Below are 26,786 nucleotides of genomic sequence, written 5' to 3'. Positions count from 1 at the left end.
GGTCGGGCTCTACGGGCGCCAGGCAGGGCGCACCCTCCCCGGCACCATCAACCACGAGCCAACGCTCTGGGTCGGGTAAGAGGAAGGCCGAGCACCCGGCGAAGCTCCTGGAGAGGCCCCGGTCGAGCTCTAAGGCAGAGGAGGAGCGTGGCAGTGCCCCCTCCCTCAAGGATAAGGCGGTGAGCGCACCTAAGGTGGTGAAGGCCTTGATCCATCCGACCAAGCCCTCTATCGAAACGGTCGCGGCGGCCCTGGCTCAGCCTGTGGTGGCTGCACCAGTGGTGGCGACCTCAGGGCCCAGAATCTCCCTGCCTCCTCGGAGGGAGTCTTCTTTTGTGCCCATCGATAGGACCCCCGTGAAACCCTCCGTGGGGAAGAAGGGGGGGCAGGGCGTCGTCGTAGATTCGGCCTCAACCTCAGAAGAGGAGCTGATCGAGGTCTTAAGCCACGGCCTAGGCGTGGAAGAAGGCCAGCCCGTCGGAATGGACCCCGACGCAGGTGACGACGACGACATCGTCGAGGATACCGACGGGGCCCCTGCTCGCCCGTCGGATTCCCCTCTGCCAGCGCCGCAAGACAACTCGGCGGCCATTTTGTTGGCCATACAGTCCTTATGCTCCGAGATAAGGACGAGGCTACCGTTACCGACGGAGGAACCTCTCCCGTCGGGGGATCCAGAACCGGGACCTTCTGGTGTTCCCCCTACCAAGAAAAGAAGGATCCATCCGCCACCTCCTTTTCAACCGTCGCGCCCCATCCAGCCCTCCTCCCCGTCCACCCGAGGGGATGATACGGGGACTGACACGGCAGCGACGGGTACGGACGATGAGGCATACGACGAGGATTTTCCGTCGTCGCCTCCCACCAGGGCTTCTCCGCCCGACGAGATCGGATCTTTCCACTCCATGATCTCCAGGGCTTCCGAGCTTTTCCAACTCTGCCCTGAGGAGAAGAAAAAGGAAGGCTTCCTTTATCAGCGGTGCGAGGCCAAGAGGAAGACGGTCCTCGCAGTGCCTCTGTTGGACGACATTTGGGATGAGGGCCTTTCCCTCCTCAAGAACCCTTCCACGACGCCAGCTAGAAGAGACCGGTACGAGAAAAAGTACCGGGTCCCGGACACGGCCCCCCTATGCCTCCGGGCGCAGCCTACCCCGGATTCCGTCGTCTCCGCGGCAGCCAGGAAGAAAGCGGGGGGGGGGGTGCGGCCTCCACATCGACTTCCCCGCCGGACGGCGAGGGAAAGAAATTGGATGCTATGGGACGTAGAGTCATCTCGTCGGCAGCGACGACGATTAAAGCGGCCAACGCCTTGGCTATCGTGGCCCGCTACGACAGGGAGCTCTGGTACAAGATAGCTCCCCTGCTGGATTTTCTGCCGGACGACAAGAGGGCGGAGGCCCTGGAGATCCTGCAGGAAGGTGAGGTGGCCTCGGACCACGCCATCACCGTGGCGACGGACATCGCCGACACTGGGTTCCGCCAGCTGGGCAACGGCGTTTGCCTTCGACGTCGTGGATGGCTCAAAGCTACGGACTTCCGGCAGGACGTCCAGACCAGAGTCCTGGACATGCCCTTCGACGGGAACAACCTGTTTGGGAAGACAGTGGACGATTCCCTTCAGGCCATCAAGGTGGATACTGAGACGGCCCGGGCCCTTGGAGTCCTGCAGCAACGACAGACGCCCTTTCGGAGCGGCGGAGGCAAGGGCGCCTCCAAAGGTTCCGGCGGCGGTTTCGCTTCCTACCGTCAAGCGGCCCGCTCGTCGTCGCAAGAGGCCTACAGAGGACGAGGCAAGTCTAGCGGACCCCGCCGTCGTCGCCAAGGAGGTCAAGGCGGCAAGGCCGCCTCCAAGCAGGATTGAACCAGCCGTGTGGTCGGGGCCTCACCGAAGCACCCCGGTGGGAGGCCGGCTGGCGGGCTTCGTCAGCGTGTGGGAGTCCATCTCCACCGACCGTTGGGTGCTGGACGCCCTGGCCCGGGGCCACGCGCTCGAGTTTCAAAGAAGGTGCCCGCGCGTCCCCCCCGTGGCCAGGAAAGAACTTCATGTCCCTCAACTTCTCCTGGAGGTAAAGGCGATGCTCAGAAAGGGCGCCATCGAACTCGTCCCAAAGAGGCTTCGGGGCTCCGGAGTCTACTCGAGATACTTCCTCGTGAAGAAGAAGACGGGAGGATGGCGCCCCATCCTAGACCTGCGACGTCTGAACAAGTTCATCAAGGCGCAGAAGTTCCGGATGGTCACCCTCCAGCACGTCCTGGGTCAGCTGGAGGAAGGAGACTTCCTATCGTCGTTGGATTTGGAGGATGCCTACTTCCACATTCCCATCCTAAAGGGGCACCGAAAATTCCTCAGATTCGTGGTCCAAGGGCGTCATTACCAGTTCAAAGCCCTTCCCTTCGGACTACGGTCGGCACCCAAGTGCCTCGCACCGGTGGCGGCGCAGCTGCGCCGCGAGGGGATTCACGTCTACCCCTACCTGGACGACTGGCTCATCCGCGCCAAGACGAGGGAGCTCGCCGTGGTCCACACGGCAAGGACCGTCCAACTCCTCACGGACCTGGGATTCTCCGTGAACTACGCCAAATCCCACCTGGTGCCCGCGCAAGTCGCACTGTTTCTGGGAGCGAGGCTCGACACAGTGTCCCTTCTGGCCTCCCCATCGGAGGAGAGGACCAGGACCATCTTGGGCAAGGTGCAACGGATGTTGGTGGCCGACGCGGCCAAAGTGAGGTCCATCAAGTCCCTCCTCGGGATGATGTCTTCCTGCATCTACCTTATTCCCATGTGCAGGCTCCGGATGCGCCCGTTGCAAGAATTCCTGGATGCGCGCTGGATCCAGACGACGGGCAGCTTCAAGGAAAGGATCAAGCTCGACGAGAGTTTCCGACGAGCGATACGGTGGTGGGGCACCCGCGCGCATCTGACGGCGGGCATGGACTTCCAGACCCCAGCCCACCAGGAGACTGTGACCACGGATGCCTCCCTGGAAGGGTGGGGAGCGCACACCGAAAATCTGCACGCAAGGGGACTCTGGCTCCCGACGAAGAAGTCCCTGCATATCAACGTCCTGGAGCTCCATGCAGTGTTTTGGGCCCTCAGGTCCTTCCTTCCGTCCCTCAAGGGCAAGGTGGTGAGGATCTTCACCGACAACACCACCACCATGTTTTACATCAGGAAACAGGGCGGAACCAGGTCCCCAGCGCTGTCCAAGGAGGCGCAGGACCTGTGGCATTGGGCCGTCGCCCAAGGGATTTTTCTGGTGCCGTTTCATCTGGCAGGGATAAAAAACACCATCGCCGACTCACTCAGCAGGGAGCTGCGCTCGTGCCACGAGTGGGAACTACGGCAGGATCTGGTGGATCGCCTCTTCCGACGGTGGGGCACACCCCAGATCGACCTGTTCGCGACGGCGACGAACACCAAGTGCCGGAGGTTCGCCAGCAGGTTTCCCCAGACGAGGAGCATGGGCGATGCTTTCTCGTTCCCCTGGGAGGGCCTGTTCCTCTACGCGTTCCCTCCCTTGCCTCTGCTAATCCGGCTCGTCAACCAGCTCAAGAGGTCACGGTGCACGATGATCCTCGTCGCACCTGCGTGGCCGAGGCAGATATGGTTCCCGGACCTTCTGGACTTGTCAGCGTCCCCGCCGATCAAGCTGCCGGCGGACGCGGATCTACTCTCCAGGGAAGGAGGCGCCATCCTCCACCACGACCCGAAGTCGCTGAACTTGCAGGCCTGGCTCCTGCAGCGCTAGAGTTTGGAGGATACGACATACCGGCCGATTGCAGAGAGGTTCTTGCAAAGGCCAGGGCGTCCTCGACTCTTAAATGCTACGGACACAAATGGAAGAGGTTCTCTGTCTGGTGCCACGCACAGAAGATTAACCCTCTACGGATTACGGCTCCCCAAGTACTGCCGTACCTGCTGACGCTGGCCAAAGCTGGTCTGGCACACGCGTCCATCAAGATTCATCTTGCTGCGATCTCCCGATACACCAGAACCACGGGGCGGGCGTCCTTGTGGTCTCATCGTCTGGTGAAAGAGTTCATGAAGGGACTGTTCAGATCGTTCCCGCCGGTGAAGGCTCCGGCCCCGGCGTGGGAGCTCAACGTGGTGCTGACCAAGCTCATGGGACCTCCGTTCGAGCCTCTGCACTCGGCCCCGTTGAAGTTTCTATCGTGGAAAACAGCTTTTCTTGTGGCCATCACCTCCGCACGACGAGTGGGAGAGATCCAGGCCCTTTCCTGCAAGGCCCCGTACTTGATTTTCCACGACACGAGGGTAGTGCTCAGGACGCACCCCTCCTTCATGCCCAAGGTACCGTCGGACTTCCATCTCAACGAACCCTTGGTGTTACCTGTGTTCTTCCCGTCGCCTTCGTCGCCGGCTGAGAGGACTTTGCACTCGCTGGATGTAGCTAGAGCGCTGAAGTTCTACGTGGACCGCACGAAGGGTTTTCGGAAGACGTCACAACTCTTTGTGAACTTTGGACCTGTCAATCAGGGGAAGGCTCTCTCGAAGGCTTCCATCTCCAGATGGCTCTCCGGCTGTATCATGTGCTGTCACCGGTTGGCAAACCGACCGCTGCCTGGCCGTCCGAGAGCCCATTCCACCAGAGCGATCGCAGCTACCACGGCGTTCCTATCTGGTGTGCCCCTGCTGGACATATGCAGGGCTGCTACGTGGAGGTCGACGCACACCTTCACGAAATTCTACTGCGTCGACCGGGATTCCAGGGAGGAGTCCAGGGTCGGCCAAGCAGTGCTGCGCAACCTGTTCGCCTGAGGTGAGCCTGGTGAGGAGGTAAGATGCTTAATGTTGAGTTGATGTGATGCTTAATGTTGAGCCTTTGCCACCTCCCGTGGTTGTGCATGTGTGTACTGCTATGTATTCTTTATTCATGAGCATGTGAATCCATGCCAGACCCCATGCTGGAGAAGGAACAAGTTACTTACCTGTAACTGTTGTTCTCCAGCATGGGTCTGGCATGGATTCACATGCGAACCCTCCCGCCTACCCCTCTGCGGCTCTTCACTTGGTCATACTGCCACTTCACGTGCTACCAAATCTGAAGATGGCTGCCAGAGGCGGTGCTTAGGTAGAGGGCAGTCATTGGCTGTGGTCAGTATGACGCAGAGACCAGTGATTGGTTATTACTACGAAAGACAGATCAGAAACGAAACTGATACTGGTTTTTTCTTTACCGAGGATTCCCAGCCTGACGACGGGGAATATTCATGGGCATGTGAATCCATGCCAGACCCATGCTGGAGAACAACAGTTACAGGTAAGTAACTTGTTCCACGGCGATTGTATATATTTGTGTTATAGATTGTTGTGTGCTAATACTACCTGTTAGATTCATTTTCCAGTGTGTTCATAAGGCCCAAAATAAATCATGGTATTGTTCTAATTGACTGTCTAAATTGAACTATTGTATGCCATACTGTGTGGACTCATTGAGGTCCGCTGACCCCACTCACACTGTCTGGAGACTAAGCCTTGACCACTCTCAACTCTACATTGATTGGGTTTTGGCTAACCTATGAGTCCCTATTTAATATAATTGGGGTGGCCTCTTAGAATCTGTCCACCAGGCCAAATTACATGGTCATTCCTGATCATTGAGAAAACTGCACTTTGTTGCAATTCAAAGTGCAGTTTTCTCAATACTGATTTCACAAAACTAGAGACTCCATTTTGTAAGCCTGCATGAAGAAAAGTCTTCCAGTGTGCCACAATGGCAACTACGCTTGTAGCCACTGTTAAAGTGCACTGCCAGCATCCACAACCAGAGCAACTATCTGCGTCATGATAATAAATCTGGGGCTGAGTGGCACCTGGGCCTTAGCCAATACCTTTGGCAGCAACAGGGGTCCTACAGGCCACATACTTATAAGAGCCACATCTCAAGAGAGATCTGTATGGAACTCACTGGGGAACAAACATTGGCAAAACCAACAGTTCTGACATCTGTGTAAGCGTGAAATCAGCATTTACCAAGCTCTGCCATAATGTCACTTCCTGGACATAAAATAAAAACAGTTGGCAAATATACCTATCTATTGACTATACACAAGACAAAACTGCTGACTTTGCCACTACTTTTATTGAACAGTGCAAGAAAGAGATGAAAGGGCTCATATACTACTTATAGATCAAGTGGCTGAAGACACTGGTTTATAGCGTCAAATATATCATTACCTTTCAGAAGACTACTCTGAGCACGGAGCTAGTTTATAGAGATCCAAGGGAGATATATTTCGGGAGGGAAGGGGCAAGTTGTGGGTAGGAATTACCATAGGGGCTACCATGGCAATGTGTGGCCAGTGGGTTGGTCAAAAGCCAAACATTGCCCACAGGCTGTGTATCCCTCCTCACATCCCATGTCAATAGCGTAGGCTAATAGGAAGCTCTTACAGTCCCCGTAATAGCCAAACTTTTAAATGGTCACAGTATTTCTTTTAAAGATGAAATGTGGAGGGGACCTCCAGAAGTGATCAAAAAAGGACATTCTCTGTTACACAGTACCAAAAGCCAGCCACTGTTTGGACAGGAAAGTTGGTCGAGCCCTGTATACAGTATTTGGAGGGCCAGACTTACCCACAGTATCCTGATCTTACTGAAGCACCAATGGCTCACTCTGATCCACGTTGAGACCTACCGATAACAAGACTTACCAGGAGGCCTTACACAACCTCAATACATATATCATGTGTTGGACATCGTTGCTTAGCTTATGTAGCATTTAAATGTCAGGTTAATGAATTGCTCTCTATAAACATCCATAATATGAAGTCAGAAGCAGTAGTTCGAGGCCAAGAGAGGCCATTTACTGATCACGTTCAGATTCAAGATAAGGATGCCCCCCGCCCCCTCTTCAGAGTCTGTGTTCCTGACATCCTGCAGGACATGCTGCCTTGAAAGATCACTCGAGTGGCAGGATCATCTCCCGGTGCAAGCTACAGTTGTTGCTTCTTCAGTGGTACCACAGAGATTTGCAGGCAAGCATTTAAATTCCCATTTCAATAGCGGTCTGAGAAGGACAGGAGTTTTCTCACTGTCGCAGCAACTCAGTTTACCAAAAAAAAGAATATATATATATATATATATATATATATATATATATATATATATATATATATATATATATATATATATATATATATATATATATATATATAGCATTGCTCTTGCACATGTGTAATGGTTCCTTGTTATTTTTGGCCTTTTTGTCGCTGTGGATGGGCTAGAGTGCATATCATTCTGGATTTGTGGCGTATTGAAGCAACATTCTGCTGTGCAATGAATGTCGAGACTAATGGTCTTGAACCTCTTAGGTGGAGTTTGAAGATGGGTCTCAGTTGATTGTGAAGCGAGAAGATGCATATACTCTTAACGAGGAGCTTCCTAAAAGAGTGAAGTCACGTCTGGTAAGATACTTTCTGTGCTGCTGTTTCTCTTGGTTGGGGGGTGATGGGTGGCATAGGAGGGAGCACTGGGGAATGTTCTTTGCAGTTAGATTGTGTGAGGCTACAGAGGAGGGGGTTTCTAGATGTGTGAATGATGGAATAATGTACAGAGATGGGGGAAGAACATGTGGCTGATCCGGAGTCTGGCGCACTGTCTGTTTACTGATACTTCACTGCTAATCCTAAAACATATGAGAGATGTGTATACCCTATTTTGTCCTGTATTTAGGCAACTCTAAGGGTCTCCGTGCAGCATGTCCCCTGTTCAGCCTTTGTGAGAATCCTAGCATAACTGATCGAACCCTCGATTTGCTTTCTTTTGTCAGTTTCAAATGGTTACAGTTCAGCTGTACCATGAGGCAGCATCTACCACTTGATTTTCTTCTTCTCGCACACAAGGAGAGCCTTGTTCACACCTAGACAGTATCAGCTGTTGAATGTCTGAATTGTAGGGGCATAAATATTTCCCACAAATTTACATGAGCAACAAAGCTCACCGTGGGAGCCCTAAACAGCTAACGGGCATTCTGCCCCCAAGAACATTTTAAGAAATGGGTTATAATGGTGCATTTTACAGCACACGTTCGGTGAAAATTGAGTAAAAAAGCCAGTTTGTAGTCAGGTTGTGTAGGATAACACATGAAAAAATCCAGTTGATGCAACTCACCAACAGTGTGCACAAGAATTTTCCAATGCATTTTCATGATACCTCTGCCCACATTATTTGCTATAGTAAAATAACATTGTCATTATGGCTTTGCCCACATATGTACCTTCTAGCTGCACCAATATATGCCACTATTTCCACATAACTGTATACTCCTGTTTTCTTTGCCCATAAAATCACTTGTGATACTATGAATAACTCCTGTTGGTGTTTCTGGTAAAAATACAGCATCGCAGTAAGAAAACATGATCAGGCTGGGTGCACCAATGTAGGCCAGTGCCGCCACGTAAGAAAATTAAACATGTTTTACACTTGATGGCCATTACAAAATGCCATGGCCCAGTGTTTCTGTTCAGCAAATCTTACCCCTTCTGTCCTGATCACTGGGATTTTTTTCACTAACTTTTTTAAGGCGTCTGATTTTCTATCACACTCAACTCCTGCATTTCCAACACTTGTCCCTCCTTTTAAGGTTCCAATGTGGGAGACCTCTCCCCTTTTCTTTGGCTTCCATGCTTTCCTCTGGCAGCAACCCCCAGCCCCCCATCTCCCACCATGTATTGTATACTTAGGGACCTCTTTTGAAATGTTTTTAGGTTAACTGGTTATTTCTTGGACCTACTGGTACAGGAGTGGTCCTCTCCCATGTATGATTTGTGCTTTACCTTTTGCATCACAAGCCATCTTACGTTTAGTGGGTTGGTGAAACTTTGAGTGCCCTTCCCTTAGTTTGAAGTAGCCTTTTCACTACTTTCCAGGCATCCTCTGAACCAGCTGGTAGCAGTCCTTACTGATTACCTTTTTCCTAATGCATTATCCCTGGCTGTCCTGTAAGTCACAATAATGCACTTAAGGGGACCATATACTCAAAATGCACTCCTGTGTTTTTAAGTCCTGTTCAAGATGGCCTGTCCTTTGTTGGTTATCCTTCAACCTTGCCAGGTGTGGGAGGGCTCCCTTTATTCATGCACCTAGGCAGACATCTTGCAATAAGCCTGGGAATGCTCTCCTTTTGTGTGTGTGCTGGCAGGACATGGAGAGATTGGCTGTATGTCCCCAATCCACATTCCTCCAGGGTCTTACATGATGCTGGGCAGATTCTGGTACGCAGCTGTCCACTGAACAGCCACTTCCACATTTTAATATTGAAAGTGTCCTTATTGGAGAGCTGGGGTTGCCTCGGTCCGTTTTCTGGATATAAGGAGACGGGCCTGATCCAGGAACCAAGCCGACCAGATGGAACTGAAGAGATCCTATGGAAATGACGACTGAGGGACGCCAGAGGACTGCTACAGAAACCAGCATTGGCTCATCCAATATCACTGCGTCGCAATCTTTGCCCTTCTAATCAACGGGGAAGACCCCTACAAGGGGTTCCCTACCCAAGACTGGTGGGAACAAACCAGTCATCTGTTCTGCTTGAGGTACACCGCCAGTTTTCAGTCAACTTAGTGTGCATATTTCATTTTCTCTGCAAGGCTGGGATACAACCTGCTAGAAGACTGACGTACTGGTGCAGAGTGCCATCTGACTCCGTCCGGGGTCTATGCAAGAACTGCATCCGTGAATATCTCTGTGAGGGTCTCTCACTACATCGTGAAACTGAATCTAGGGGGCCCCTACAGTATGAGGTCTCTAGAGGAACCTAGAGACGAGCAGCAGTGATCGCCCTTCAATCCGCACTTTGCTAACCCTGCACAATGACGATAACAGTGATGCTAGTCTTCCCCAGCGATTTTCTTACTTTCTAGATGATCGGGGGCCTGAGATCACTTGTCTCTTGTACCACGGCCCCCTCCCCATTCGATTTGCTTTTGATGCAAAGTCCTGCTTTCCTTGACGCTATCCCGAGCTGCTCTGGGTTATTACTTCTGTGGATCAACCTTGAGAAACCCAGGAGTTGGAGCTGCATCTCCTTTCACTGGAACTTGACATAAAACCCATAAGTCCCTAAATAGCATGTTTCTTTTTCTCTGCACTAACTTTAGTACGTTTCCTACACTAGCTGAGTGATTCCTCCTGGACTACTCACTTATCTCTTAAGAATACTAGGTAAAGGCTAGGACTGGACTTCTGAAGTTGTAGCATGTGGTGCTTAGTATCTGTTCACCCTATGTTAGTGACTGTATTTATTGTTGGAGGTATGTCTTGTTTTTCTAATTTCTAAAGTAGTGTGTTACCAAACTGTGAGTTGTATGTATTAAAGTATTTTTACTTAACTTGATATATTTAATGTATGTCTTAGTGTAGTATTGTAATAAATAAGTATCATTTCTATAATTTACCTGTGTGAGTCTTTTCTTTATCAGTTCAGCTTTTTTAACTGTACTACACACCAGTGCCCCTCCTTAGTGCAACCTTGCTGCTTGGTCAACACTACCTAAGAGTGGCTTTGCTCAAAAGTGGTTCTGAATATGCTTGCTAACCCTAAATTGGCGTTTGCAACTCCTTTCCCAGGTAGTGACTTTGAAAAACCCTCCTAACACCCAGTACAAAAATATGTCCTGACTGGCCACCACAGTTTACTCCAGTACGGCCACATGAGTACACTCATGCTGGTTTTGTGCTTGATGCCCAGGATAAAATGCTATGCCACAATGAACAAATCTGTCCAAACAGGCTGCGCTGTACAGGTGCTCCTTCCCCAAATCAGAGGTGTCCTTCGCCACCCAGCACACATGCATTCATACGTTCTCTCGTTCCCTTGTGCACTTGTACAGCATGCATTCTCTCATTCAAACCCCCACCCATTTGGCATTCACACACTCTCTCGTTCACCTGTGCACCACTATCACATACACTGCTTCATTCACATATGCACACAAACAACATACACCCACACTTTCAGAGGCAGACCCTTGCATACGAACAAATAAATATTTGTATTTATTTTCTCACCCGCAGCCCTGAGACTCCAGGTGACTCTGCTCACACTGCCTGCTTGCAACTAAAGCCCTCTAGCTTCCGTACCGTATTCAAAAGTACCCGGGGAGAGCTTCCTGGTTCCTGCATGTTTTTCAGAGCACCTCTATCATGCTGCCCCAGGGCCTCTGCATTTGTGGGACATGCTGGAGCAACCCCTGTTTGCAGATCTGGAATGCACCCAGATTCCCCTGCTTCCATGGGCTTTTTCCACTCCACACTTCCTCATACCTGAACTCTGTACTATAAGGGAGAATGTTCCTTCTGCACATTGGTGCAGGATCCCTGCTTATTTATTCTGTATCCCTACTTGCATTACTTGTGGTTTTTCCCTGGTGATGCCTAATATGAGAGCTTGCCAAGTACATCAATCTACAAAAATGTTCCCTGTAGAAACCCTTTAACAGGGAGGGTATGCCATGTACCATGGCATTGCCCAGAGGATCTACCACCCCACTATAGTGTATTATATTGCATGTCTGTTTGGAGTCCGTTTTGGGGTACAGTGATGAATCCGATGGAGTCATCACTTCTCTTCTGGAGGTGGCTTCTCACCATGCGTCCAGGCGGAAGGCGGCCTCTAGCAGATCCTGACCCTTGGGGTGGCTATATGAGGGAGGATCACATGGGGCAGGCAGCCAGCCCTTGGAGGGGTGTAATGACTTCATTGGATGATGCATGGTATCCCCCTGTTTCTTTTGAGAATACCCCAGCCATTCCCCATGCATTGATGGCTTGTTGTCATATGTCCCCTCACCCACCTAGGAAAGACACCGAGGACATTCTCTTTGACTTTGTGCATTCATCAAATGTGGATGGGCCTTTTTACACCATTAGAAACACTCTGCCACCAAACTACCAGTACCATAAACCCAAGAATGGGAGGAAAGGATGCACTGAGTAATGAGGATGACTGAGAGCCCAAAGCACACACTGCGTGTTTGGCAAAGTCAACCCGAAGCCGGGAGATATAAACGAGTGAAACAGCTGAGAAGGAGGCAACCTTGCTGGCTGGAGAACACAACCTCTCTCGATGCAGAGCGAGAGACTGGAGGCCTAAGACGGTGTCCGTGGAGCAAAGAGGCTTTCCAGAAAAGGGAAGGAAATCAGACAGCAGGTGGACTCAAGCGCGAGGACACCGGAAGCAGATGGAGAGCTTCTGGGTGTACGCCAGTGCTGCAAAGCAGCCTCTACTGAACCGAAGCCCAGAGAACCGTGGAACCTAAGGGCGTGAGCTGCATGAAGCAGTGCAGAGGCGGCAAGAGAAGGCAAAGAGCTGTGAAACCTCGACAGGCTTATAACAGGGGAACTGACATACGCCAGCCAAAGCCGATGAGTCCACCCGAGGGACACTGGGATCCCGGGGTGTGTCGGAAAGCCTTTCTAAGCACAAGCAACATAATTAAAGCAAATGAGAAAGAACGAGCAAGGGAAATACTTTTAAGAATGCATAATGAAGAATTCAAAAGAAGCTATCAAGTTTGTGAATGTATGTATTACATCTGAGTAAAAAGCCCTGCAGGATAGTGCACCACACAAGTTAAGGAAGTTGAAACAAGTGTAACAGACTGGCAAGTTTGCGGGTGTGCGCAGAGCACACACTGGACAAGTCCTGGCAGGAGAGTATACCAGTCAAATACAAATTGCAAGTGTGTTCTAACCAGAAATCCCTGGCAGAGAAAGCATACCAAGCAGTGTTAAGCTAAACAGTGTGTATTATATGAACATGCAAGCAGGTCATGAGAAGGATATATTTCAGGATTGACAAAAGACTGTGCAAACCTATTAAGAGAGAGAGAAACCCTGGCAGGAGAATACACCAGGTATCCTGACAAGACAAAGAACAGCAGACAAAGCATTGTTTGTATCAGTTGTATTGTTGGGCAAGAGAAACCTAAGGAACTGGTATCCTTGAACATAATGTAGAGTGCAGAAAAATCCAAGGGAAGGGAGCCACCCTTTGAAACAAGGAACTCTGACTTTATAGAACTTTTGTTTTGAAGTTATGCATTTTCTTTTGAACACTTATACACAACACAAGGCCAAAGACATTACTCCTTTTCACCTTAGAGTTAATATATTCGAATGAGAGCGCCTGAATGGAACTTTGGGCACAGGACAATTTTGCTGTGGATATTCTGACATTGACAGACCTTTAATGTTGGTTTCAGGTAGGGAAATCCCTCTAGAGCAGGGACAAAGAGGCATTTTCCCACCCGCTCTTATATTAATAAAATTCTTTGACCAGAACCATGACTTACTTGTGTCCGAGTTTCATTCCCGACTCCTTACAGTAGCCTTAGGGATGGCTTTACAAATTAAGTAGTATGCACTTTTACAGTCCTTTGCCATGTTTCTGTCCGAGTGAGCCACTGCTCTACCTGAGCTCACTTGTCTGTTGACAGGCAACCGTAGAGAACAACATTGTTAAGGCTGAGGTGGACACAGATGTGTGTCTTGTGTGGGGTTTTTTTTTGGTTGTGCCCTGAGCATAGATACTACAGGTTGTGACCAGATAAGACCTGAATGTATGGGATTCTGGGTGGAATACATAAGCAAGTCCAAAGCCTGGCTACCAATTCAACAAGTTTGAAAGACAGAAGGGGTAGGTAGAAAAGTGTCATCGGGCATTGACACAGCAGACCCCCAGAGGCCAACAGTGAACATAGTCACAGTAACCCAACAGAATATACAGCCAGAGGACACCAGCAATTAGGAAACATATCGACTAATGGCAATAATTGATTATAGTAAATCTTTACATATATACAAAGTAGTCAGGCATTTGCAAAGGCAGGATTGTAATTCAAAACTTTAAAATGCATTTAAAAGCACAGGTTCATGCTACATGTTCAGTATTGAACCTTGAACTCCGGGGACTCAAGTGGGCACCCAGAAAAAATGTCCAGCTAAGTTCTCAAAGTTCCCTATGAGATTAAATGAGTTGAAGTCAGTAGACACAGCCTCGGTTATGAGGGAAAAGTAAGGTGAATACCAGTTCAACCTCACAGTTACGGACAAGGTGGCATCTACCCCGCAAGGGACTTCAGAGAAGACCTCAGGAACAGCTCCAGTGTCAGAGTTGAGACTCTGTAGCCCCAGGAAGAGATGCAGCACAGCAAGGTTCAAGCCAGTGAAAGTCTACAGAAAGACACAGTTGAAGGGGGCTGCAGAACCCATTGATCAGACTATGGGGACATGTTAGGGTAATTATCTTGAATAACCCACCAACCCATGCTCCAGAGGTAAGTACTAATGGTGGTGGTTCCCAAAAAGGTGATAAAGGAGAGCCGAAAGAACCTGGTGAGTTTTAGGAAAGATTTTCTTTTTGCAACATTCCCTCCATAAGTTCCTATGGAACCCATTCTTTTAGCTTTTTTTGATGGTTTGGGGGAGAATTCTCATTTATGTGCTAATTCCATTCAACCTTGCAGACCCCCAGCTCTTTTGCTGGACTTTAGGACTTAAGAATGTTCACCCTGGAGAGATTGAGCCATTTTTCTCACTCTCTTGTGTATTTTGATCTGATTTGGATTATCTGTTTCCTTTGTTTTTAGAGTCTGACAAACTCCATAGGCATCTACTTTTTGTATGGTGACACACAGCACCTTCAGTGCAGTGTCACAGAGAACTCCTTTAGATTTCTCTGGAGGTCTAAATACCTTCTCTTGGGTGAACTACTGTTCCCAAGAGTAGTAAAGTGAAATTGACTTTACTTACCTTTTCTCTCTGTAGATCCAGCACACCCCATTTTATGTGGAGTGATGGGGGGTTTACTTAGTAGCCCTTTTTTCTACTTACTCGTGTAACATTTTGTATGTTACCCTCACTACTTAAAATGGCTGGTGGCAGTGGTTTAATTTTCCTACCATTGTGCTGTGCTACCGCAGGCTGAATCCTCAGCTTCTGTATAGTACCCATGGGTGGTGACCATTGTGTCAAAATGGTCCCGGACTTCTTTTTTTGCCATTTCTTGTTTGGGAGGTCTTTCTTGGGTTTTACTATGCGCGCCAAACCCGGTTTAAGCCCTTTGTTCGTTTTGCCTTTGTCAGGCTTCAATATTGAAACCCGCCTCTGGCTTCAGTATGTCTGGTAGGGCAAGAAGTGAGCGAGGTGCCCGAAACTCCCATGTCCTTATTCTCCTAGGTTACCTGAATGCACCCAGTCCTGATTGGCTGGCTGGCTGTCCATGCAGGACAGCCACCCTGCTGGGTGAGTTACAGCTAGTCTGTGCATGAATGGGAGAAACCTGCTTAAAAGGCGAGGCTTCTTGGACTGACAGTCGACCACTGGACGAAACATCCGATGAAGGAATCATGAAGAGAAACTTCCTGCATCCTCCTGGACCGTTCAGTTGCCCGGTGAAGCCCTGCTGCTGTGCTGAAACTCCTTTTCCGAATCGACAAGAGAAGCTCACGAAAGGATGACTTCTTCCCTTGGGTTAGTGGGACCAACTAATCCTGAGACGAACTTTGCTGGAAGACCATCCCCAACTGGCTGTACTTATTTGCTGCTGCTGGAACATAGTGCCAGGGGACGAGAAATCTGTAGTCGAGTGGAAGTTCTGTAAAACGACCAAAAGCTCCAGAAGTCTCCTGAGGATCCTCCGAAGCAGGACAAACCAAGCTTGAGTCACCTCACAAGTGTGCTGGACTCAATGAGTGAAGGAAGCCCAACCGGTATCCAAGATCCGCAGTGGTGCTGTTTACTGTGTGCTGAAACTGCGAAGTGCTGCTACATTGAAAAGAGCCCGTAGCTGCCGCCGACCTCCGAACTGCTGTGTGGTAGTTCTCTAGATTTCCTCCCTCTTGTCCCCGCGACTGAGGTCCAGGAACACAGTGTCTGCATCATTGCAACCACGACGGAAGCCAGCTGGAACCTCTTCTTCTAACCTAAGGTACTGCGCTGACTAAGGGGGTACCTACCACTTTGTAGCTTGCTCTTCTCAGTTGAGACTTGCAGTAGCTGCGTTTCTAGAGTTGATCTCAGATCTAACTTTCACAAGTGGAATAGCTTGTGGCCCAACAGTGATTTTCTACAACAAACTCTCTAACTCTGTGCAATACTTTTTGCTATCTAAGAAGTGCCTCAGATCCATAGACTTTGCTCCAATTGACTTTGACTGTCCTGACTCCCTACAGACTCTTCTAGGCCATTGACTTTGATTCTAACTGTCCCTCATAGGTGCTATATTGTTTTTTAACTAATATTGCCAGGAAAAGGTTTTATCTAGACTTCGTTGGGAGATTTAAAAGTGCTCACATGCTCTGAGAACCTGTTAACCTTTGTCCTTCCTTTAACCTTTCCTTTTTACCAACTTCAGAAATTACAAAGTGCAAAGGTGATATATAAATGCCATTACTGTCCTAGTTAGTGAAGTCACCTCAGGGTGTAGGAAGTGTTTATGAAGAATCCCTAAAGAGTATCTACTTGCTTTGCCTTGATTCTGAGAAAGTATTTTGAGGTGTATTTTTATTGTTGTACATTGCCCTTTTTAAAGAATGCTTATTTAAAACTAACCGTTAAATAAATGATTATTTTACTAGAAAACTTAGTGAGTGTAAGTATTATTTGGATACTTGTATTTGTGGATTTCGATGCTACAGCTCACATTTACCCGGGTTTTCTAATACCAAGAGGACAAGCGTGGTGTAGTCTCCCACAGGGTTACTACTCCAATTCTTGCCTAACAATTGTTAAGCCTTCAGCTGCACTTTTGCCTTTTGCTCACATGTTTTGGGGAAACTGATCAGTCCTTCAGACTATCAGTACTGGGGGGAACTGATCAGTCCTTCAGACTGTCAGTACTGGGGGAAACTGATCAGTCCTTCAGACTATCAGTACTCGGAAACTTTGTTTCCTTTTGAATTCTTGTATTTTCAAATTACATAGAGCAGCTTATAGCCCAGTGCAATGGGGAAACCTTTGTATCACCGTAGCTTTTTTCACATAAGATTGTTGTTAACTTTGTATGTGTGCCTAAAGACAAGTTGTTGGCAGCAGTTATATTTTTACTGTTTTTGCATTATTTTTAGTGTGCACATTCGCGTTTACCACGGATGGCTACTAAACATAACTAGTGCCCCAAAATGGCTGTACCACCAAATTTGCACTTGTTCTTTGCCATATTGTGAGAGAGAGAGAGTGTTAGAGAGAGAGAGAGAGAGAGAGAGAGAGAGATATTTCTGATGCTTGTTTATTCTGCTTAGATCACATTCTATGCATAGGCCAACATCTAGTGGAAGCTGCAGAGTGTTAGTTGTTTTTCAAAACTCGAAAATGGGTGTCTAAACGGGGCGTGCCAGTAATACTATCCCTATTGTGACGTCCCCTGTACCCATAACCCCTCACGCATGTGGGTTCCTCAGATTGTTTTTTTCTGCCATTGTGAGCGGTCGCGAAATATAAGCGGAGTCCATTTTCGGCGTACGCCATTGACATTTAAGTTACTGTGTCTTCCTGTCCCTTTGCTGACGGCGTGATTCGATGCAGTAAAGATTGAAGAAGACTCTGAAGCTGACCGTCGGACGAAGACTTCGACGGCGCCATCCGGCCTTGGATGGCCCGGCCTTGTAAGGCCCTTTCAGCCTCGGCCTTACAGTAGGGAGAGTGGGGGTTGGACATAAACATGTATATACCCACCTTTTACCATAGTCGCCCAGCTGCCTACATGGGTTATGGAGCGTACTCCTTTTAAGTTCTGCCCCTCTTGTAATAGGAAGTTCACGTGGGTCGACCAGCATAGGGTCTGTAACCTCTGCTTAAATAGAGACCACAACGAGGTGCATTGTCAGCGTGTAAACTACTCTGACCGAAACCCCTCAAGGACAGGCAAACAAAACGTTGGGCCCACCACGCGATGCAGGCCGAAGTCTCCATAGACGTCTAAGAGGCATCCAACAACGGCGTCCCTTTGGATGGCGAGGGTGGCGGGGAGCCCCAGCGTTCCCCAGTGCCAGCCCCCGACCCTAGTAGACAGGCCAGCGGTCCTGTTATGGGGTAGACACCCGGCGGCAAGGGCACCACACTCCCCCACAAACACACACCCCACGGCGATGCGAGTAAGGTCGCACACCGAGAGTCGACGGTGAAGGGCAGATCATCTGATCCTTTGTCCTATGGGCGCTCTGAGTGACCGCCGCATGACAAGCCCATTAAAACCAAAGTCACCCGACTCGATACTCCCCAGTCCGGCCACACCACAGTGAAAGATGCAGCGCAAGCCATCCCCGCGGTCGAAGTTCAGCCTACATCTGGGGACAAGTCCACGGAGTCCTTCTTAACCACCTCTTCGACCCCGAGCTCCAAAAAATCATCTTCTAAGAGCAGGGACCATGAGGAGAGAGACAGATCCAGTTCCTCTAGAGAAAGGGACTCGCTTGACAAGGAGAAGATTAAAATACTTTCTGGCCAACATAAAAGTATGCCCTTTCAGGATACTACAAGACAGTCTGAAGAGACACATCAGCCTGACCCTATAAATCTTGAGGAAGAAAAGGAACATACCTCTTCTACCCCCACTCCTGCCTCCACCTACCCAGGGGTAAGACCCAGTTTGGCCAAATGGTCTGCAGACGACATTGACTGAGTCATGAGTCGCATGACTTGCCTAGCAAATTTCTTTGAAAATCATCCTCAAGAGGGGGGGGGTGGGAGTAGTTGTTGTGGGATTAAAGGGGTTTGTAAACTTTCATTGCTGTTGTATTGAAAACTGCTAATAAAAACTTATTGGAAAAAAAACATCCTCAAATTCTGCAGAACTTGAACACCACGCCTCCCACTACACAGATGTCTTGTTCCAACATAACACCTACAGCCTCTCAGTCACAGGCATCGACTGTACCCTATAAAAAGAGATCTCTACCCACCATAGAGTTGGCGGTTGAACCACCACACAAGACTCCTCGTGTCTCCTATGATCCTTATGATCAGGATGTAGGGGATGAGGAATACTTGGAGGAGAGTGAACCCCTTATAGGGACATTGAGGGTTACGACGACGGGGGAGAGGACGTCCAAGACCAGGAAGACTCTGAGTCTGTAGTTTTTGCAATGGACTCTCCAGTCCCGCAAGAGCCTGTCATACCATACTCCCCTGTTGATAACCAGCCACTATTTAATGATATACTAATAAGGGCGGCATAGCATTTCAGCATCGAAACACAAGAGGTCCAACGGGACAAAGATTTTGCTGAGAATATGTTAGACGATAAAAAACCGGCAACCCAGTTCATCCCCCTGCTCAAATCGGTCCAAAGAAGGATCCAACCTTCCCTAGAACAACCTAACAATACCAGGGCAGTAAACCCTAGGATCGAAAAGCTCTTCAGACCTGCACCTTCCGACCCCCTATATATAAGAGGATATCTTTGACCTGACTTTCTGGTCATTGCCACCACCCGCAAAAGAGCTGGTACCCCCTTGTCCTCCTCCGAGGCCCCTCCGGACAAGGAGAGAAAAAAATGATATGCCATGGGCAGGAAGATAGTGTCCACTGCAGCATACCAGGCACGTATAGCAAACAACTCCACCTTGCTATCCAGCTATGACTGCACAGAGTGGGGTGAGGTAAAGGCACTAGCAGAGTCAGCGCCAGATCCACTGAAAGCAAAACTCTCCCTTCTGGCTGCTGAAGGCAGAGCTACAGGAGGCGTCCTCTTAAAGAACAGTTTCGACGCAGCTGACAACGCTAGAAGCGTTATTGCTGAAGCCACCATTTTAAAACAACATGCCTGGTTTAGACAATCAGGGTTTAAATTTGAGACTCAAGCGACCCTACTAAATATGCCAGTGGAGCAAAACGTATTATTTGGGAAGGCAGTTGAAGATGCCCTCAAATTTGCCATGGATGAATATGAGACCCTCAAATCACTTGGTCAACTGACTAATAGACAACCACAAAGAGGTGGTAGTAATTTTTATCGTTTTTGGGGGCAAAGCGCGAAAAGAGGAACAGGATACAACCAAAACCAAGGTTCCTCTTGGAATACAAATCAACAAGCCACCCAGGGTTACACCAGGGGTCAGCGCAGGGCCCGCGGAAGATGGAGAGGTTCTCCCACCAGAGGTGAAGGGACACCCTCTAAGCAATGACGCCCCGCTATGGGTCCCCTCCCATGTCTCCCCAGTCGGGCAACAAATATCGTTTTGCACCCACGCTTGGGAGGCTATAAGATCGGACAAATGGTTGTTATCAATGGTGAATGGGGGTTATTGTATAGAGCTTCAAGGAAGACGGTCAAACCTCCCCCCACGGCAAAAGAAACCATCGCAGGAAGAACAGCTTATCCTGCTAGAAGAGGTGAAATCTCTACTTTCAAGGACGCCATCAAGCTTGTGCCACACAAAGAGGTAAACAAGGGTATTTATTCAACGTACTTCCTTGTTCCAAAGAAAGATCTGACCATGCGCCCGTTACTGGACCTGCACCCTGCAAACAAATTTGTAAAACCACAAAAATGTTGCATGACAACGCTACAAGAAGTAATGCCTCTATTAAAAAGGGGGGATTACATGGCAACATTGGACATGAAAGATGCCTATTTTCATATCTCAATGTTCCCAGCGCACAGAAGATTCTTGCGATTCAAAGTAGCAGACCAGCACTATCAGTTCAAGGTACTGCCCTTCGGTATAGCCTCGGTTCCAAGGGTGTTCACCAAAGTACTGGCGGTGGTGGCAGCGCACCTACGCAGGGAGTCAATCCCAGTGTACCCTTACCTGGACGACTGGCTGATCATGGGAGAAAACTAACAGCTTTGCAAGACAAACAAGCAAAGGACAATTGACCTTCTCTTCCAATTGGGCTTCTCAATAAACACGAAAAAGTCAAGTCTAATACCAAACACATCAAAACAGTTCCTAGGAGCTGTATTAGATACAAAGACAGGCTTAGCCTACCCATCCATGGAAAGAGTGCAAAATATGGTTCGGCAACTACTCCAGTATCAAGCCGGTCTCCGGATAAGCATACGCAAAGCAATGCGCCTGCTGGGTATGATGGCATCCTGCATTTACCTAGTCCCCCACAAGCGCCTGCGCATGCGACCAATGCAGGAATGGTTGGCGAAACAATGGTCTCAGGCAAGTGGTCAGTGGGACGATCTAGTGGTTGTTTCGCCAACACTGGTTCAGAACTAAGGGAAAATCTACTCAAGGGCAAGCCCTTCCACGAACCGGAAGCACAAGCGGTAGTCACAACGGACGCGTCCCTTTCCAGGTGGGTGGTCCACTATCTTCACCACACAGCACACGGCCTGTGGTCACAAGTGACTGCACATAAACACATAAATGTTCTGGAGTTATTGGCAGTCCTCGAAGCCCTACAAGCCTTCAAGGAACATCTGACGAACATGTCGGTAAAAGTCCTGACAGACAGCACAACCACGGTGTTCTATGTCAACAAACAAGGAGGTACACACTCTCCAAATCTGTCCAAACTGGCACAGAAATTATGGAAGTGGGCACTCAGACGAGGGATGACCCTGTCCTTCCAACATGTTCCAGGGATACTAAACACATTAGCGGACTCTCTCAGCAGAGACCCTCTACCAGAAGAGCACGAGTGGAAACTACACACAGACGTCGTAGACCACATCTTCTCTCTTTGGAGTTGCCCCTCTCTAGACTTGTCCGCCACAAGAGAAAACGAGCAATGCCCAGACTTCGCATCCAGGTTTCCCCAGCCACTCTCCAAGGGGAACGCCCTATGGATGAACTGGTCAGGGGTATTTGCTTACGCCTTTCCCCCGACTCATTAATCCGCAGGATAGTGAACAAAATACACAGGGAACAAATGACACTCATCCTAATTGCTCATATGTGGACGAGACAACTGTGGTATCCACATTTGTGCAAGCTGGCAATGTGCGATCCTATCAAGCTCCCGTACCAGGTCAACCTGTTGACTCAACACGGTGGAGTAACGTTACACCCACAACCTCACTCTTTGAACTTGGCAGCATGGCTCCTGAAGTCATAGAGTTCGGACACCTTAAGCTTCCACAATGGTGCATGGACATCCTAAAGGAAGCACGGAAACCAAACACTAGGCACTGCTATTTCAACAAATGGAAAAGATTTGTCATTTGGTGCCAATCTATACAGATCAACCCCATAGAGTGTATGCCTTCACGCATTCTTACTTACATGCTCAACCTGTTGGATTCAGGGTTGGTCTTTAATTCTCTTAAAGTCCACCTAGCAGCTTTATCAGCATATGCCACCTCTCAAAGTAAAATCTTATGGTGGAAAGTGCCAGTCATCAAAGCTTTCATGGAGGGAGTGAAAAGAATACATCCTCCAGTCTCTAACCCCCCTGCCTGGTTGGAATTTAAACGTAGTGCTAGCAAAACTCATGGTACCCCCCCCCCCCTTCAAGCCTTTGCTACCCTTAGAGACATTACATATAAAACTGCCTTCTTGGTGGCAATCACTTCCATAGGAAGAGTCAGCGAGATTCAAGCCTTGTCAGTGCAAGACCCCTTCTTTGTCATACATAACGATAAATTGGTTTTACGGACTCACCCTAGGTTTTCACCTAAATTTACTTCTAAGTTTCATGTAAACCAGTCTTTTGAGCTCCCAACCTTCTTTCAAAGGCCCACTAGCTCAGCTGAGGTCAAACTCCACACACTAGATGTAAGGAGAGCGGTTCTCTACTACATAGATAAAACCAAACCGCTTAGGAAGACTGATCATCTGTTTGTCTCCATGGCTACAGGCAGACAGGGAGAGTGCGTTTCAAAGAGAGCAATCTCCAGATGTATAGTCAAATGTATACAGTTTTGCTATTCATCATCACAAAAGACACTGCCTTTTACACCTAGAGCCCACTCCACAAGGGGCACTGGGGCTACGTTAGCCTTTCTTGCAAACGTACCATTAGACAACATTTGCAAAGCAGCTACATGGAGCTCAGTTCACACCTTCACTCAGCACTACTGCATTGACCCACATTCCAAGACGGACACACAGGTGGGACGAGCGGTTCTAAAACCTCTATTTGCCACTACTCCTTCTCACAACCCACCACCTTCTCATAACACTGCTCGCTAATATATGCATAGCATGTGATCTAAGCAGATTACACAAGCATCAGAAGGAATACATTACTCACCGTAATCGTATTTCTGGTGCTTGTATCTGCTTAGATTCACATGCGCCCACCCTTCCTCCCCTGAGAGAAGGTGCATAGATGTTTACTTGAGCTTTCATTGTATGTATGTATCTGTTTAGGAACTCTGTACTCACACTACTCCTCATGCTACCTCATGTCAGAAAAAATGCAATCTGAGGAACCCACACACGTGAGGGATTATGGGTACAGGGGACGTCACACTAGGGATAGTATTACTGGTACGCCCTATTTCGACGCCCATTTTCGAGTTTCGAAAAACAACTGTAATACTCTGCAGCTTCCACTAGATGTCAGCCTATGCATAGCATGTGAATCTAAGCAGATACGAGCACCAGAAATACGATTACGGTGAGTGATGTATTCCATATATATTTCTGAGGTTTGTGGAATCTGCTTAGATCACATGCTGTGCATAGGCCAACATCTAGTGGAAGCTGCGGAGTATTATAGTTGTTGTTTTAGAAACTCAAAAAGGGACGTCGACAGGGCGTGCCAGTAATACTATCCCTAGTGTGACGTCCACTGTACCCATGATCCCTCACACGTCGGGATCCCTCAGATTGTTTTTTTCCACCATTCTAGACGGACGTGTATAGTGAAGTTCCTTTCGGCATAAAGCCATTGACTATTATAATTAACGATAGTAATTCTTTCTATGCTTTCACCGACCGCCGAAACATCACACCGGTGAAGAAAAACTGCCTGTTGAAGACTACCGCGACGGACCGTTCGGCCTTGGAAGGCCATCCCGGGCCTCGGCCCAGACAGTAGGGAGAGAGGGGGGAGGCCATTTTAGGAATGCATATGCTCCCCTTCCTACACTTTGTTCGCCCAATTGCCATAACCACAACCATAACCTATAATTATGGAAAATACACCTTTTAAATTTTGCCCCAAGTATAATTGCAAATTCCCGTGGTTAGACAAACACTTAGTTTGTAATTTGTGTCTTCCAAGAGACCACGTCGAAACATCTTGTCGAGCTTGCAGGCTCTTCAAGCCAAAGACGTTAAAGGACTGCTCCACAAAACGCTGGGCCCACTACGCCAGGCAGCCCGAGGACATGGAGGTGGAAGGCGCCTTCAGCTATGGCAGGGACGCCGTCCTTTCAGACGGTGAGGGCGACGGAGTAGCTCTTGAGCAGGCCCCCGACCCCATAGGACAGGCCGGCGGCCATGTTGTGGGGACTACACTCTGCATCGGTAGCGCTACAAAGACTCTCACCACTAAACACAAGTACAAGTCGAGACTCGACACATGGGTCGAGGGAACGAACAATGATCGACACCAAGGGAAAGGTCCGCTGAGTCCCGGTACTCTGGGCAATCTCGATCGAGATCGCTACATGACAGGGCCCAACCGTCGAAAGACGGCAAGGGTGTCGCTTGCAAAACCCCCTCCGAATGTCGATCATCCGCGGACGAGTCCTCTGCATTACCAGCAGCCGAATTTCGACGCTCAACGTCGGATAAGGTGGCAAGCCCCAAGAAGTCAGTAAAACACTCCTCTTGGCCCCAGGGGTGTAGGGGGACAACTCAAAAAGACCTCAAAGACCCCTCCTAGGGAGACATCAAAAACCCCTCGTAAGGACAAGAGCCCTCAGGAAGAAAAGTCGAAATCATCCAAGCCCATAGCAAATCCTACAGAATCTAGGCCTAAGGTGGTACCTCCCACTGATGTGGACGTAGGACTTTCCCCTCAATCTGTAATAATCCCAAATTCCAAGGAATGATCTTCACAGGACATTGACAGAGTAATGAAAAGAATGACCTTTATAGCCAATTCTTTTCGAGAAGAACCCTGATTATTTTCAGAGCTTCAACCCCACTCCTCCCACCCACTTCAGTTCCATCTGGCTCTCAACCCTATGCCATGCATATTCAACCCCCTTGTAAGAGGTCTCGTTCAAATGCTCCTTTACAAAGTACAATTATAGATATCTATGACCCTGAATCAGACCAAGAAGGTATCTCCTTTGTGGAGGCATCTGACATTCAGCTTATTGATGAGGATACAGAGGACCCTTATTATGGGCTGATGAGGACCCAGAGGCAGATCATGAGGCTAATATGTACTCTATAGATTCCCCTCCTAATCAAGACACTCCAGTTATCGATTCCCCTATCGATAATCAACCCCTCCTCAATGAATTACTATCCAAGGCGGCTGAGCACTTTCATATTGATATCCAGGCGGTACAGAAGGATAGACTTTGCAGAGCAAACCATTGGGGACAAATAAACAGTGGCCCAGTTTATCCCGCTACAGAAATCAGTGCAGCGCAGAATACAGCAATCTTTAGAAGTCCGCACTCTCACACAGGCCGTAAATCCACGTGTGGAAAAGTTATTCAGGCCCGCATTTCGGACCCTTTATATATTAGAGGCCAACTAAAACCAGACTCCTTAGTTGTCACCACAACTAGAAAGATGGCAGGCGCACCCCTTGCTTCCTCCGAGGCTCCACCTGATAAGGAGAGCAAAAATATCTATGCCATGGGCAGAAATGTCGCCTCCTCTGCAGCCTATCGAACCAGGATGGCGAACAATGCAACCCTCTTGGCTAGTTATAACTGCCACAAGTGGGAAGATATGTCTGCCTTACTTTCGTCTGCCCCAGAGCCACTCACAACTAGCACAGGTGGCTGCAGATGAACGGACTGTGTCTAGCTGTCTCCTTAGATCCAATTTTCACGCAGCGGACAATGCCGGTACAGTCATTGCACAAGGGACCATTATTAAGAGGCATGCATGGCTGCGCCAGTCAAGTTTTAGACCTGAAACGCAGGCCACTCTAATAAACATGCCAGTGGAACCTAATGTGCTCTTCGGTAAGGCTGTTGAAGAGGCACTTAAATCAGCAAAGGACGGGTATGACACTCTCAAATCTTTAGGTCAGCTCACTAACAAGCCTTCTGGTCAAAGGGGTAATGGAAATGTTCACCGTTTTCGAGGCCAAAACTCTCAACGTGGATCCAGCTACTATCAAGGCCAGGGTTCCTCCTGGGGAAATAATCAAGGCCAATCCTCCCATGGCTATCCCAGAGGACAACATAGAGGTCGTGGTCGGGGCAGAGGCCCTGCTCGAGGTTGCATACCACATCAGAGCAAGTGACATTCCGCTTCAGGTGCCCTCCCATGCTTCTCCAATAGGAGGACGCATTTCCAACTTCACCCACGCATGGGAGGGAATCACCTCAGACAGATGGGTGCTGTCCACAGTAGCAGGCGGATACTGTATAGAACTCCTCCAACATCCCCACGACAGAAGATCCACTCAGAAGTGGCAACTCCATTGACGGCAACTCCATTAAAGTTTCTACCGACACTAAAACATTAGGAATCTATCTTGACTCCACATTATCACTCAATAGACAAACTAATGCTGTTGTCTCTGCCTCCGCTTAAACACATGTAAGCTTATTATAGCATGCTGCCCCTTCCTAACCACACAGAACTGTATTACTTTGGCTAGGACATTGGTTATGTCCAAACTCGACTACTGCAATGCCTTATATCTAGGGACTAAGCAACATAACCTAAATAAACTCCAGGATATCCAAAATAACGCCATCAGAGCTGCCCTCAATATC

At 48.8% G+C, this 26,786-nt stretch overlaps 1 protein-coding gene across 1 annotated transcript in view; it reads left to right on the top strand.

The window, feature by feature from the left end:
* KDM4A (lysine demethylase 4A) overlaps window positions 1-26,786 on the top strand; it is a 1,237,605-nt gene that overhangs the window by 1,191,614 nt on the left and 19,205 nt on the right. Inside the window, exon 22 of the mRNA XM_069642410.1 lies at window positions 7,336-7,428. Coding sequence (XP_069498511.1) covers window positions 7,336-7,428 — 93 coding nt within the window. The remainder of the gene's footprint in view (window positions 1-7,335; window positions 7,429-26,786) is intronic.

Source organism: Ambystoma mexicanum, chromosome 1q, assembly GCF_040938575.1.
Source record: "Ambystoma mexicanum isolate Mex_15411 chromosome 1q, UKY_AmexF1_1, whole genome shotgun sequence".
Lineage (NCBI taxonomy): Eukaryota > Metazoa > Chordata > Amphibia > Caudata > Ambystomatidae > Ambystoma > Ambystoma mexicanum.
The sequence above is the reverse complement of the archived record's forward strand: the minus strand, read 5'-3'. Positions and strand labels throughout refer to the sequence as shown.